Genomic DNA, 14,954 nt, shown 5'->3' with positions numbered 1-14,954 from the left:
AGCCAGGGTATGTATGTATATATGTATCTACCTATCTGTATGTTTCCCTATATATTTTTAAAAGTGAATTTATACTGATACCTGATTCTAATCAAACATTAATTTTGGAAGGGTTGGTATATAGTTCTTATTCAGGTGTTGCTTTATAAGCCCTGTACCCTTCTTGTTTAAATTTCTCCTAATGTGTTGTTATACCTTTTGTCAACATCATGAGATTGCCCATCTCTCCCTGCTTCCCACCCCATACTTCCAGCTGTTATTTCTAGAATAAATTGGCTAGACTTAATACAAGACAAACAAAAATCAGTCTCCTTAAAAGTGGAGTCTTTGTTTTTGCAAATATGTAACCATGATTTGTAAATAGTTTTACCTCCTCACCACAATTTATACTGATTTCATTTAACTAGATGTATTTGTGGCATCTAGTGGTTTATGCTTTTTCTCACTAAATGTGTTGCTAACTGTGCCAATGGTAAGCCATCCTTGCATTGTCAGAATAAACTACTTGGTTGTAGTATATTGTTCTTCAGGTACACAGCTGGAAATGACTTGCTTTTTTTTTTTTTTAGAATTTTAACATCTGCATGCGTAAGTGGCATCCATCTACGACGCCATTTATGAATGTAGTATGAGGGGGAGGAGAGATGGCATATTATCTTTCTCCACTTTTAATACAAAAGTTATATAGCTTCGAGACATTAATTGGAACATTTGCATTTTTCTACTGATGTAAGTGCTTAAACTTGGAATTATGTTCTTTAAATCCAGGTAGGACACAGCTATAAAACCATCTAGATCTGATAAGTGTTTTATGATCCTTCAAATGTTTCCTATAGGACTTTGTAAATTTTGTACTGCTGCTTGAAACAATTTATCCTATTTACATTCTTCAAGGCAGTCACCCACTGACCTCATTTTTCAAATTTATTTATCTTCTCATCACTTGGCGTTCAGGACTCTTTTCAATATGTACTCTTGTATGCTTTTGCTCTTGCCATGTTCCTTGATTAAGCGCACAGAGTTTATTGAATTGGTCTTTTCAGTGAATCAGCATTTGTCTTTTCTTCTGTTCTCTGTTCTGTGTTTCATTTAGTTGGCTTTTATCTCTATTAGTTTGAGTATTTATAAAATTTTAAAGATGAATACTTAGTGCATGTGTGTTAAGTCTAGTTTCTAGTGATAAAGTAGACAAGTCTGATGTGAGATTTGATTTTTCTTTGTAGTGCGTTGGGAACTTTAGGTTTTTTATTTACTTATCCATGGAATTAAAAACGTTTACTAAGTAAATACAACTGGGAGGTGAGTGGGTGTGTTTTCCATCCATCCCTTTGGGAATCAAGTGAGCCTCTCAAGCAACAAATCAGAGAAAAGAGTTTCATTAATAGCTCCTCACCCATCTGTTCCACTTTGTCCTTGGAACATGCTTGCATGTTAGGTCATTTGCATCTGTCCTCTGAGCTTATCTTTTCCTCTGTGATTTCCATCTCATGGTGGTATCACTCTCGATTGTCAGACATGTCTTTCGTGTTATCTTTTAAGTCACTAATGTGAATGTCTCTGTTCTTTTGCTGAATTTTTAAATTCAAGAACTCAGATGGTTTCTTTGTTTCAAATTCCAGAAAGTCTTTTTTAGTGCTCTACTTGTATATCCTTGAAAGCTCTTAAGACTTATGAGTTAGGGTTCTCATTGGATGCTTCCAACGGCTCCATTTCAACTGCCAGCCACCTGTACCAGGTGTCTACCTGGGTCTGTCTTTCCTTTTCTTACTTACTCTGTGCCCATGGTTTTGTCTGTTCAATAGTCAGGTCAAGTTGTTGAGTCTTAGTAGCAGGCACAAAAGTTTCTGCTCTTTGGGACTCACATTGGGCAAACTTTAGCTGTTTATGTACAAGGATGGTCTTTCTCTGTGCCTCTGGGTCCCCCCAACTATAAAGAAATCTTCCCCAACCTCAAAAACCAGGACCAGTTCAGATCTAGAGTGTGCGCGCACACACACCCTGGTCCTCTAGGGCTATGGAGTGTGTGCTGTAGCAAAGGGATTCACACGTGTCTTGTGGCTGAGCACTCACCAGAGCCACAGCATCCTGGTCTTTCCACTAGGCTATTTACCCCCTGCATCTTAGCTCCCACCCAGTGCAAAGCTGAACACTGTCCACCCCAGGATCAGCATTCAAAGATCCCTGGGCAGCCAGTTTTCTCAATCACGCCCTCCAGGTACTGCCAGCTCACCTACTGATGGTGATTAGGATGGGATATTCGGAATATTCAAGTTTCCATACTTTCTCCCATCCCATTTTCCTGAATCTCACAAGTTTAGAGCAGTTGAGTGAAGGCCCTTTTCAATTAAAGGCATGCCTGGATGTAATACATCAACTTAAACTATTTACTTTCAGAGAATAAGTCAACATGTATCCAAAAATATATGGTCTTTTTTTCTCTCTTTGCTCTATTATTTCATCACTAAATAGCCTCAGGAAATAATTTTTAATCAAAAAGTTATATAAATACTTTCATTATTTATAAACTAAAAAGCTACAAACAACCTAACTGTCCATCAGTGAGAGAATGGCTAAGTGAATTAGGGGCCCACACATAATGAAATAAGCATTAATGGCTTGGAAAATCATATAACAGCATAGAAAAATGCTTTCAGTCATCTGTGAAGTGGATAAAGGGCCACATTCATACGCATTAGGTGACTCCAACTATGAATATATCCTATGCAAAAAATTAATCGGGCAAAGGAAAGATACCAAACTGCTAACAGCAGTTACATACAGGCTGTTTATGGGAATTTTTTCAAATCCTCCCTTCCTTTCTTTTCTTGCTTCGAATTAAATATAGTAGGTAATAAAATGGTCCTAAAAATACTCTTTGTGAGCCACACATATAGCTGAGTAAAGGACTGGGAATTGATAAAGTAATTGTGACATGTAAATAAATGGCTCTTCAGAAGGGGCTTAAAGTGCTTATTGACAGTTTTCCGGGGCTTTAACCTCTCCCTCAGCAAATGTTTTATAAGTAAACTCCATCTCAGCCCTCACTGGATCAATCATTTGCTCAGACAAATCTCTCGTGAAGCTGTTTACCAGAGTCTCTCCCTGGCATCAGAGGATATGGTGATAAATCAAACAGGGTTTGACCTTGGGCAGCGAGAAAGCCCAGGTCTATGGAACACAACCCAGCTCGCTTCCCAGAAACATCTCATTGCAGTGTGGGGCAGAAACTCCAATGGTACCCTCGGCTTAGGACCACAGGACAGGTGCAGAATTAAAGAAAGGCTCGAAAACCAGCAGCTGAAATGCAATGTGCACATACTCAGACGTTTCCTCCAAAATTCCTTCATAGAGAAAAGCTGCGAGAGTCATTCTACCTGGAACCCACACAACACTCCTCTCCCTCTACCACGCCCCACTGGCATCCCCACCACCACCCACTGCATGAGGCTCCCGCACCCAGGAAGTCAAGTCTGGATAAACACATTCTCTTTTAAATATAGTAACTTTCTCTGCTGCCAGCAGTACCTAATTATTTAAATTATTTATAATGTTTCCAAGTTGTTGACAACAGCTTTGCACAGCAGAGTCTAGACAAATGCTGTCTGACTGCCATCTGAAACGACTTCTATCACTTCGTTTTTCTGTGAAATGTTTGCAAAAGGGTTTTATGTAGACAGAGGGGAAGTGTTGGTTTCCTTTCCCCAGACAACAGAACCCCAGATCTTTCAGTGGGCTGGGGAGAGGTAAGCTTGACTCAGCAGAGGGTCTTCAAGCTTACTTATTCCAGGCTTTTGCTGAAGGCCCAGGTTTTACAATTTTACCATCCTGCTCAATGAATTGATCCCACTAATTCCATATCTGGGAATCGATCCTAAGAAATTAATTCTGAAGTATAGGAGGAAAAGAGTAACCACATGAAGATGTTCATGAGACCCTTATTTGTAAGTGGATCCTGTTTAGATGCGCAGTTTAGGGGGAATGCTTACTCTACAGTTGGTCAGCCTGATGGAAAAATCTGACATTAAATGCTAATGAAGACTAGGTAATAGTATGAAAAATGTTTCTAATCTTACTTTAAAGCAGTGGTGCTTGACTGAGGATGATTTTTGCCACCCAGGGGACATCTGACAATGTCTGGAGATAGCTTGGGATGTTATGCAAGGGGGGAAGGAGTAACATTTAGTAGATCAAGTGCAGGGATGCTGCTAAACATCTTAAACTGCATTGGACAGCTCCCACCACAGAATGATCTGGCGCCAGATGTCAGTAAGTGCCAAAAACCAACAACAAAAAATTGCTTTAAAAAAAACACTATACATCTATACAGGGATTTGTATTATATTATTTACACTTTTATAAAAATGCATTGGCCTGGAAATGAAGGAAGCAAACAGACCAAAATGCTAGCTTTATCTACTCATCTCTTCCCCAAAATTATAAGACTATACTTTCCACATAATCTCAGTTGTGTGCTGATTTTTTTAAAAAATCATTTATACAAAATAATATACTGTGGCTTAAGTCTCTTAATGAACTTCTTAAAGACCTCAGATAGTCTTATTAATGATTGACAAATGCATAATTCATCCTAAAAGAGGAGAAATTTAAGACTTGCTCGTGCCCAACAGGGACCCAATGGCTGACTCAGTCACCTCGTAAAGGGCGGAGTTTGTATAAACTTTCATGACCAAGTATTTCTATCTTTGGAAGAATCATGAAAGGTGATTTTTTTGATCCATAACTCAAGGTTCAAGTGAAAAGTATAATTTTCACATAAACACTGCACTTATTTTGACACAGTTCCAAAGCATTACCATTTTAAAAATGGGAAACCCCATTACCTACCCCCTATCCTTTTGAGACAGAATTTCATCATCATGAGCTTGTTTTACCGAGAGAAAGAGATGCCTTTGGCTGCCACTGAGATTTTAGGGCCCCCAACTAGTGTGCCTTTTAAGTCTCTGCTTCCTGAATCATCTTCTTTTTGCACCCTCTTTCATCTCGATGCTCCTAATATGCTTTGGAACGTGAAACTATCACAGTTGCAAAAACTGATTGTACGGGAAACAGCTATGCAGAAGAGCCTAACGTTCTCTCCTCTGAATGGCGTTCATGAATTTTTACTGCATGGACTATGTCTGTTCAAAGGCATCCCTACCCCCTGCCATCCTCCTTCCCCATTTGGTAGTTCTCAGCTAGATTCTGGAAATTCCCAAATAAACAACTTCCAAATCACTGTGTAGTTCTAACAGCCAAAAGAACGACAGACAATATAGGCTGTGACTTCTCTAGCCAGAGAACGGCCAGATTGAGAAAACAAGGTGTGTATCCAGGGGCACTGACCAAGCCTGCTAAGGTCTGGAACCATGGTCTTTCTAGGTTATCCCAAGAGAACTTGACTGACCACAGAAAATCCTCAGCCTATGCTGGGTTTTGTGGTAAGGGAATGGAAAGATTTGGTTTGGCTAAATAATTCTCTATGGGTTTAAGTCCATCAGCCAAGCATCCTCATTGACCGTTCCCACCCTCCAGCAGATGTAGCTCAGGGAACCCCCTGAGGTGTTTCTCCACTCACCAGGACTGGCCGCATCTCACAGAAAACCAGGAGGGAAGCCAGCTCAATGTCTTCACTGTACCCATTCTTCAGAGGAACAGATCTAAATCCTGCAGCAGAATGGAAAAACAATGCCACGCAGGCAATTAATGTCTGACCTTAGCTTTCTTGGGGTACCCAGGGATCACGTGCCTAGTTGGAGGAGCAGAGAGGTCAGTGCCCCATGCTGGGGCTGACTTTCTGGAAGCCAGAGGTCCCATCCTAATGGTTACAGAGAGGGGTTCCAGAATGCAGCCTTGACTGACAGGTCCATATGGAGAAGTGAAGTTCAAAATATCTGTCAGCTAGAAATGAAAATGGTTCACTCAGAAGAAATTAAAACCCACAGAACATTACACATTGAATTTAGAGTGACTGCAGCTGTGGTTCAATTCCTTAAATACTCCAGAGGCGAAAGACTCACAGGAGTAATGAATCCTCGCATCCATTTCCCCCTTTACAAAGCAAAGGACAGGGGAGTATCTTTAAAGATCTCCAATGGGAGGAAATCTTCCTGTCCCTTGGCAGTTCAGAGCAGTATTGATCGTCCGCCGAAAGCCATTCCCCATTTACACTTAGGACCTGAGTCTGACAATCAAATGTTTACTTAGAGGAGAGTGGAGGAAGAGATGAACTCCCTGACACCACCACCCATTAAGTAATGTTTAAGGCAACACATCTCAAAGGTTGGTTTGCTCACTTGCTTGTTAGGTAATAGAATACATAGCAAAGATGAAAGTCAGGCTCCCACCCACTCATAATCCCTTATTCCACAAGGAACTATTGTTAACAGTATTATCCTGAGTTAGTCTATGCATTTGTTTGAGTTTCCTTTAAAACTGCAAAGGATAGTACCCTGACGTAACCAATTCTGAACCTTAATCTTAGGGATTCACTGTATGGCCCCAGGTAGACTTTAAACTTTTTTTTTTTTTTTTTTAATTAAAATTTTCCATTGAAGCTAATATACTATATTAGTGTCAGGTGTACAACGTAGTGATTTCACATTTTTGTACCTTACAGTGTGATCACTCCGCTAATTCTAGTAATCATGGCATCGTGCAGACATCACAGTATTATTGACTATTTCCCTTTACCTTTTCCACCCGTTTTCCACGTCATCCTCCCCCCCTAGTAACCATCCCTTTGGTCTCTGTTTCTATGAGTAGGTTTTGTTTTGTTTTTGCTTTTTAGATGCCACATAGAAGTGAAACTATATGGTACTTGTCTTTCTCTGACTTACCTCACTTAGCATAATACCCTCAAAATCAACCCATGTTGTCACAAATGGTAAGATTTCATTTTTCATTGCTGTGTAATATTCCATTGTGTGTGTATCGCATCTGCTTTATCCATTCATCTGTCGATGGACACTTAAGTAGCTTCCTCTTCTTAGCTATTGTAAATAATGCTGCAGTGAACACAGGGGTGCATCTATCTTTTCAAATTAGCATTTTTGTTTTCTTCAGGTAAATACCCAGAAGTGGGATCTTCGTACTGTTTTCCATACTGGCTGCACCAGTCTGCAGTCCCCCTCACAGTGCGCAGGGTTCCATTTTCTCCGTTTCCTTATCTGTTGACTTTTTGATAACAGCCATTCTGACTGTGTGAGGTGGTATCTTGTTGTGGTTTTGATTTGTATTTCCCTGACGATTAGGGATGTTGACCATCTTTTCATATGTCTTTTCATGTCCTGTGCACATTTTTTGATCGGATTGTTTGAGTTCTTGAGTTGTATGAGTTATATCTTTTGGATATCAACCTCTTATAAATATATCATTTATAAATCATTATAATCTCCCATATTGATTGTTTCCTTCACTGTGCAGAACTTTTTTAGTTTGATGAAGTCCCAGTTGTTTATTTTTGCTTTTGTTTCCCTTGCTTGAGGGGATGTATCCAAAAAGGTATTACTCAGACTGATGTCAAATAGTTTATTACCTATCTTTTCTTCTAGGAGGTTTACAGTTTTAGGCCTTACATTTAAGTCTTTCATCCATTTTTAATTTATTTTTGTACACGGTGTAAAAGTGGTCCCATTTCTTTTTGTATGTATCTGTCCATTTTTCCCAAAGCCATTTGCTGAAGAGACTGTCATTACTCCATTGTATATTCTTACCGCCTCCGTTGTAGATTAACCATATTTGTGAAGGTTTATTTCTGGGCTTTCTATTCTGTTCTGTTGATCTGTGTGTCTGTTTTTGTGCCAGTACCCATCTGTTTTTATTATAGCTTTGTAATATAGTTTGAAATCAGGGAGCATGATACCTCCAACTTTGTTGTTCTTTCTCAAGATCGTTTTGGCTATCTGTGGTCTTTTGTGGTTCCATATAAGCTTTAGAATTATTTGTTCTAGTTCTGAGAAGGCGGCCATTGGTTATTTTGATAGGAATTGCATTGGATCTGTAGATTGCTCTGGGTAGTATGGTCATTTTAATTATATTAATCCTTCCAACCCATGAGCATGTTATGTCCTTCCATTTATTTGGGTCCTTTTCACTTTCTTTACTGTTTTAGTTTTCAGAGTTCAGGTCATTCACCTCCTCGGTTAAATTTATTCCTAGGTATTTTATTCTTTTTGATGCAGTTACAAATAGTATTGCTTTCTTAATTTCTCCTTCTAATTGTTCTTTATTAGTGTATAGAAATGTGACAGGTTTTTGTATATTAATTTTGTATCCTGCTACTGTACTTAATTCTTTTATTATATCTATTAATTTTGGTAGATTCTTTCAGGTTTTCTATATATAGTATTGTGTCATCTACAAATAGTGACAGTTTTACTTCTTTCTTTCCAATATGGATGCCTTTATTTCTTTTTGTCTGACTACTGTGGCTGGGACTTCCAATACCACAATGAATAACAGTGGTGAGAGTGAGCATCCTTGTCTTGTTCCTGATCATGTTTTCACCACTGAGTATCACCGGTGTTAGCTGTGGGCTTGTCATATATAGCCTTTATCAAATTGAGGTAAGTTCCATCTATACCCACTGTAAGAGTTTTTATCATAAATGGATGTTGAATTTTGTCAGCATGCCTGCTTCTCAATGCTCTACTAACTCTGCTCTTTCTCCAGGTGGGGCAGCCCTGTGTGGGCACTGCAAATTTTTGCTAGCTCCACACACTTTGTGGACAGGGGAGTCCCTTGTGTGTGCAGCCCAGTGGGTGTGCAAAGCAGCACCTTGCTCTACCTGCTGGATCAATGTCCTGGTGGAGGGGCCCCTTTGTATGCATGCTATGGTGCCTTCTTGTTTCTGCTGAATCTAGCTCCGGGAGGGGTAGCTGGGGCCTGCAGGTCATCCAGAGAACTAGACGGAGCTCCCACCAACTGTCCACATTTGGGGGAAACAAACAATGGCACTCACTGGTTCCTCCTGTCCTGGGCTGTTTCCTCAGCTCCCAGAGAGCTGTCATGGTACCCCAATCTTTTCTATGTGGTCCCTTTCTCTTGCTGTGTAGTTGGTTCACACCTGTCCCTCAAGAGGAACTGCTCTAAACATAGGTGTACATTTGATGTGCTCTTCAGAGGGGGAGCTCAGTGTCCACCTTCACCATCATCTTGGATCAGTCTCTCCGACTTGAAAGCTTTTTATTTGCATTTACTCATTCTCAGGACAAGCAATATCCACATTAGGGCTTTCCCACTATTTTATCATTCACGTTTTGATTTACAACCTGTGCAAAGTATCTATTGAATCCGTTGCTTTCCACTGCTTAAGATGAAGTTGGCAAGCTTACACGGCCCCGTACACCTTCTCCCCCTAAATTGGTGAAACCGCATTATTTCTACACCGATGTGGTGTGTAATGTATGTTCCATCTTGTAACCATAATTCTCCCATGAAGGGAGGGTAGGTTATATTTTTCTGACATTTATTCAGCAAAGCTAAAAGAATATTGCAGAGAACACTTTTACAACTGTTACCTAGATCTCACCATTAACCTTTTACTACACTTGTTTTATCACATTTCTCCACCCATCAATCATGTGTGTGTGTATATTTCAAAGTAAGATGAAGACATCTGTACACGTCCCCCTGAATATGTCAGTGTGCACTCATTAACTAGAGCTCGGTAGTGTTCATTGTTCTTTTTCTGATATAAAATTGACAAACAATGAAATGCACTTCTTTTTTTTTTTAAGTGTCCAATGCTCACCACCCTTTTACTGAACTTTTTTGTTGAAATCTTGGCTGGCTGAATTTGTCTCCTTTTGTTTTCATCAATATGAAGTCATGGGACATATAATCCCTGAACTGTGCATGTTTGAATGCATCCCCCCTTTAATTTTATGCCTGAGTGACAGTGGGTTTAAAACTCTCACGTCTTAGTCTTTTCACTGGAGGATTCTGGGGACATCGTTCTGGAATATTGCTGCAATTTGACCTATATACCCCTTCCCCTTACACAGGTGATAGGAATTTTTAAGTTGGTTGGTTTACTTGGTGGTTTTTGCCTGGATACCCACAGAATTCTTGCAGTCTAGCCTGCTGCTTCTCCAACTGTAATGCAGATGTGAACCACCTGCGGATCTTATTAAAACACAGATTCTGACTCAGGAGGTCTGGACTGAGGCCTGAGATCCTATATCTCTAACAAGCTGGTCTGTGGCCAGTGGGGAAGCAGTCAGTCTAGCTGTTGACTGATTGTTAGAATGTACTGGAATCTGAGCACTCTGTGGTGTCTGGGGAGGCTGCCAGGCAGCCCGTGCCCTCCACTAACATGGTTCCAAGCAGAGTGGGGCTGCTGCACTCAGGGCATGCCTCTTGGTTTGGAGAAGTGGGCTCTGTCCCCTCTGCCGCTGTCTCCAGCTCCATGTACCTACTCTCACTGCCCAGGTCTCAAGGTTATAAGCAGCCATTCATGTATATGGGGAATTGGTGTTTGCCAATTTCACCAAGAATAGAGTTTGATTCTGTTTTTATTCTTGGTTTTAGCTGTGTCACAGAGGAAAGGGAACTAGAGACCTCTTTTGAAGGAAGAGCAGTATCTTGGCTTAGGAGGAGGCCTGGGGAGCAGGAAGAGCAAAGGGTTTGGATCCAGCTGTGGTCTTACAAGGGTGTGACCTTGAGCAAGTTATTCAACATCTTTAGGCCCCAAAGTGCTCCTGTTTAAAAAGCAGAGATGATAAAACCTCTTTCACAGGATTGCCATGAGGATTAAAAGAGAGAGTTTAAGGCACCTAACACAATAAATGATGTTTTCCTTCCTTCCTGAGCTCCAGCTGGCTTAAAAGCTTAAGTGCCTCCCTAATGGCAATGGGGAAAGTTTATTTTTGAGTTCAGGAGGCCCCCAATGCCTTACGCACAAAGCAGCGGTTCGTTTTATTTCATTCCCTCCATGAATATGGATGTGCCAGGCACAGTTAGAAGCTGGAACGGGGAGAAAGCGGTCCCTCCTGAGTATCTCACAGTTGGGGGAAGGGTCACAGTTTTCTTCCTCCTCGAAGTTCTCTTCTTTGTTTTTTATTTTCTAGGTGACTCCACACAATTTGGTGGCCGGTAAGGAGGGTTCATCAACTCTGACCAAGGCACTGGGAGGGACTGCCATGCCCTTCAAGAGGACATGCGTAACAGCAAAGCTGCCCATCTGCAGGGTGAGTCCCATGGACATGGGTTAGGAGTGAGCCGGCACAGTTACCATAAAAAGAAATCTGCCCTAAGCCTGATTTACTTTTAAAAAGGCAAATTACAAAGTTAAGAACTGCACCTAAATTGCTGGGCGTAACGCCGTTTACAGCCTAGTGGGCAAGTTAACTAAGAGGGATTGCCAAATATCAGGCCTCTGGGACTTACAAATGAGCACTTGTTATTCTTATTAGAGTAAATTAGGAAGCTGGATATTTCTAAAGTGCTAAAAAAACAGTTTAAACATTTCTCAGGTTCTTGTTTAATCTACGTATTTGCTTAGGAATTTGTTTCCTAGATGGGCAGCCTTGGTTTAGCTTCTTTTTCTCAAAGGGCCATCTGAAGAGCTGGCTAAACATGCAGGTTCCTAGGTCTCAACCTATACTGATTGAGTCCACACCTAGCAATAGGTTCAGGAACCTGCACTTCCTAACTGGAGTCGCCAGCATGCCTAATTGGGCAAAAATAATCAGATTCATGATCTAAGAAATTTAGGGAATATTTGATATGTTCTAAGTTTAGGGGGAAACCTCCCCCAGGAGACTGGAGGACCCAAAGTTTACAAACATCCTCAAGAGAAAAGACTATATTTGTATATGTCACTAAAATGAGAGGGACCTTTTTCTTTTGAAAAAAATAATGCTTAGAAAAAGGGAAACACTGACCTCATGAGGAATCCAAAAGGATCTATGATCTTATATCTCAAATACTAAGGAAGGGGAAGAAGGGAATTCAGCATCCAGTGAGGGCAAACATTCTACATAAAATCCAGCAGCAAAGTGAATTAGAGAAACTGCATCCAGGAAGCAGCACCAAGCTCATGCCAAGCTTAGAGGGGTGGGTCTCACTCTCCCCATTCTAACAGCTGGTCACGTGGCCCAGTTTGGTCCAAGGCAAATACAAAATGATCCTTCTCAAAGTACAAGGGGTTTTGTGTTTGTTCAGCATGGAAGAAAATCACAACTGGGGAAAAAAGCAACCATCCCCATTTTATGAAGAGGCGAGTGAAGCTCTGAGAGCTTCAGCAACTTGCCCAGGCAGACTCAGGAGAAGCGGACCTACAACGGTAACTCACACCACTAAGGGCCTTTTCCTTCCCAGCCAGGCAGAGGGTGGGAGATCCAACCAGATTCAAGCCCCAAGCTAAGGCCAGGCAATAGCTTCTAACCTTTCCAAATGAATTCAAACCACAGTGCCAGGTGGAAAATCAACTTACAGTCCAAGGTTGCATGCAGACGCCCAACTCCGAAGGGCCCAGCATCCCACCTTGTCACCTTCCCTCATCCCGAATGATGACCTATGCATGTGCCAGCTCATGGGAACTCTACCACAAGAGCTACTGCACAAGCCACCTAATTGGCTTTGCAGTGACATCATAAAACTCAGGAAAAATCCCTTTTCATTCTTTTTAAAGCCAGTAGCACCGACCAAAGAACAACGCTAGCCCAAACTGAACATCTTAATTAAAAGCCGCTTACCTGATTTGATTCCTTTAATGGGGTAAGTAGCATGAGCGAGAAAGTTGGGGTCGCTGAACATATCTTCCTCGTACACCACGAAGCGCAGAAACGCGAGGTTTGGATCATAAATTTCAAATGTCACCTTCTCCTGTGTTGAAGCCCAAACAGGGCTTAGGCCGTTGTCATCTGGAAGGTGATCAAAGCTTATTAGAGGCCCCTCTCGTACTGCCCTCCCCTGGAAAAGCCATCTTATATCCATTGGCTTTGAATCTCCTTGGCAACCACATAAATACGCATCTGTGTCAAGATCTAAGAAAATATGAACAACCTTTTTTCCAGTAGCGATCATGGTAGTGACAGGCTTGAGTAAGGCGGGGAGAAGGGGGAACAGAGACCCCTCCCCTTTACACAGCTCCCATCTCACCTCTATGGGATGCAGAAGGGACAAGAGGCGGCCGCAGAGCCAGCATGGGTTCTGTAGTTGTCAGGAGAACCAGCTTCACACTGAAAGGCGGGCAGGCAACCTGCCACCCTCCACCCACGCCAGTTTCACTGGTCAGATGTGAGCTGCCACTGGGCCACCTCTCACCGGGGGCAGTGACCAGAGACCTCAAAAAGCGCCTCCCTCCCCCGTGTGGGAAAAGATCACCCACGTTAGACTGCAGCCTGTGGGTCAGGTAGTCACATCCTGTCTGTGTCTCTGCTTCGTAGTCTTGGGCTAAGCAGATAAAGCAGGTAGTGGCTGTTGGACTGGGTACAAGTCCAACTATTTAATCACGTGGTCCTTTGATTCCCCACCCTGAGCTGAGCCATAGTGAGCAAGAGGGAGGAAAGAAGAGCCCTGGACAACCACTCGCTTGAAGCTTAAGAGAAGGAAGCCCCAGGCGACTTACTCACAACCGTCGTCTTGAACTTGTTGTTGTCATACTCCGCTCCACAGATCTCCACCTCCACAAAAGGACACGCAATGCTTCGCCCGAGCTTGGGGAGATGGCGGGCCCCGAGAACCTAGGACACCAAAGGTAAGTACTGGAATCCCCCCAGCTCCATCCTGGGAAGAGCTAACGTTCTGAGTAGGTGGCCTGGCAGGGAGCCCAGGTTGGGTTCTAACGTCAGACCACGTCGGTTCAAAGCCAGCCTCAACTTCTTCGTTGGCGTCTCCCTAGTAACCGTTTGAAGCACATCCCACCACCTGAGGAAATAGGGGTGGATTCCCACAGCCAGAGAGCATTTAATCACCTGATTCCCAGGAAAGGATAGGGGAGTGTGTGGTTTTCTTTTACAGAGCTTTGGTTATAAAAGCTTCATTTTTTTTCTTCCTTAATCTTATGAGAAATGCAAATTAATTTTCTACCTTGCATAGTTTCCAAAAGAGGAAAAACCAAAAATTCTCACAAAGAGGTAACACTTTCTCTGAAAGTTAAATGAATTTTATTATGTATTTGGTTTTTTAAATCCTCACCTGAGGATATTTTTTCCATTTCCTTTCAAAGAGTGTGGGAGGGGGAGAGAGAAACATTGATATGAAAGAGACCCATCAACTGGTTGCATCCCGAATGCGCCCCAACCAGAGCCAGGGATCAAGCCTGCAACTGAGGTACATGCCCTTGGCCAAAATCAAACCTGGACCCTTTGGTGCACGGGATGACACTGTAACCACTGAGCTTTTAAAAAGCTTTCACCCTTAAAATTGGCCACTGTGGGGACAAACACTCCCCTCCATAAAAACCAAATGGCCATTTTCCCACATGCTTGCTTTTCCTCTTAATTCTGGCCAGAAACTGACCTTGCGAGGACCCAGGAGAAACCCTCCTGGACCCTCCAAGAGATGGATTCATACCTTAGCCCCACAGAAGACATGGGTAAGGTGTCCAAGATGGATTTGAGAAGATCTCCCTTCCTCCCCTGGGGTGCACTGTGCTTTATATCCTCAAACCATGTCTGGGTGGAGATGGTTTAAACAAGACGACAGGCATCACCAGGCACAGAGCTGGGCCCTCCAATGCCACAAGGCCCTGGTTCCCTGGGTGAGGATGGACAGTATGTCCTTACCTTGACCGTCAAGGTCATCAGGATCTTCCTCTGGGACTCAGGTGGCATGGGGTCGTACTTCTCCGTCCTCATGCTCTCGGGTTGTAGGACGTAGCCAGTCCTCCCGTTGAGTGAAAACAAGGCCTGGTTCATCTGCATGTATTTATCTGGGAAGGAAAGGGCACTGCTGATGTAAAGCAGGAAACAGTTGGCCTCCTGGGCAATTATTTACACGTTTTTCCA

General features: G+C 42.3%; 1 protein-coding gene across 1 annotated transcript in view; it reads right to left on the bottom strand.

Moving 5' to 3' along the window:
* The window catches only part of PLCG2 (phospholipase C gamma 2), a 130,387-nt gene that overhangs the window by 12,657 nt on the left and 102,776 nt on the right, over nt 1–14,954 (bottom strand). The window contains exons 28-31 of the mRNA XM_081119519.1: nt 14,733–14,878; nt 13,574–13,688; nt 12,699–12,866; nt 5,576–5,664 (exon numbers count right to left, since the gene is read on the bottom strand). Of these exons, the coding sequence (XP_080975645.1) occupies nt 5,576–5,664; nt 12,699–12,866; nt 13,574–13,688; nt 14,733–14,878 (518 nt within the window). The remainder of the gene's footprint in view (nt 1–5,575; nt 5,665–12,698; nt 12,867–13,573; nt 13,689–14,732; nt 14,879–14,954) is intronic.

The sequence above is a fragment of the Miniopterus schreibersii genome (genome assembly GCF_964146895.1).
Source record: "Miniopterus schreibersii genome assembly, chromosome: 18".
NCBI lineage: Eukaryota > Metazoa > Chordata > Mammalia > Chiroptera > Miniopteridae > Miniopterus > Miniopterus schreibersii.
Note: the sequence above shows the minus strand (reverse complement) of the source record. Positions and strands in the feature narration are given on the sequence as shown.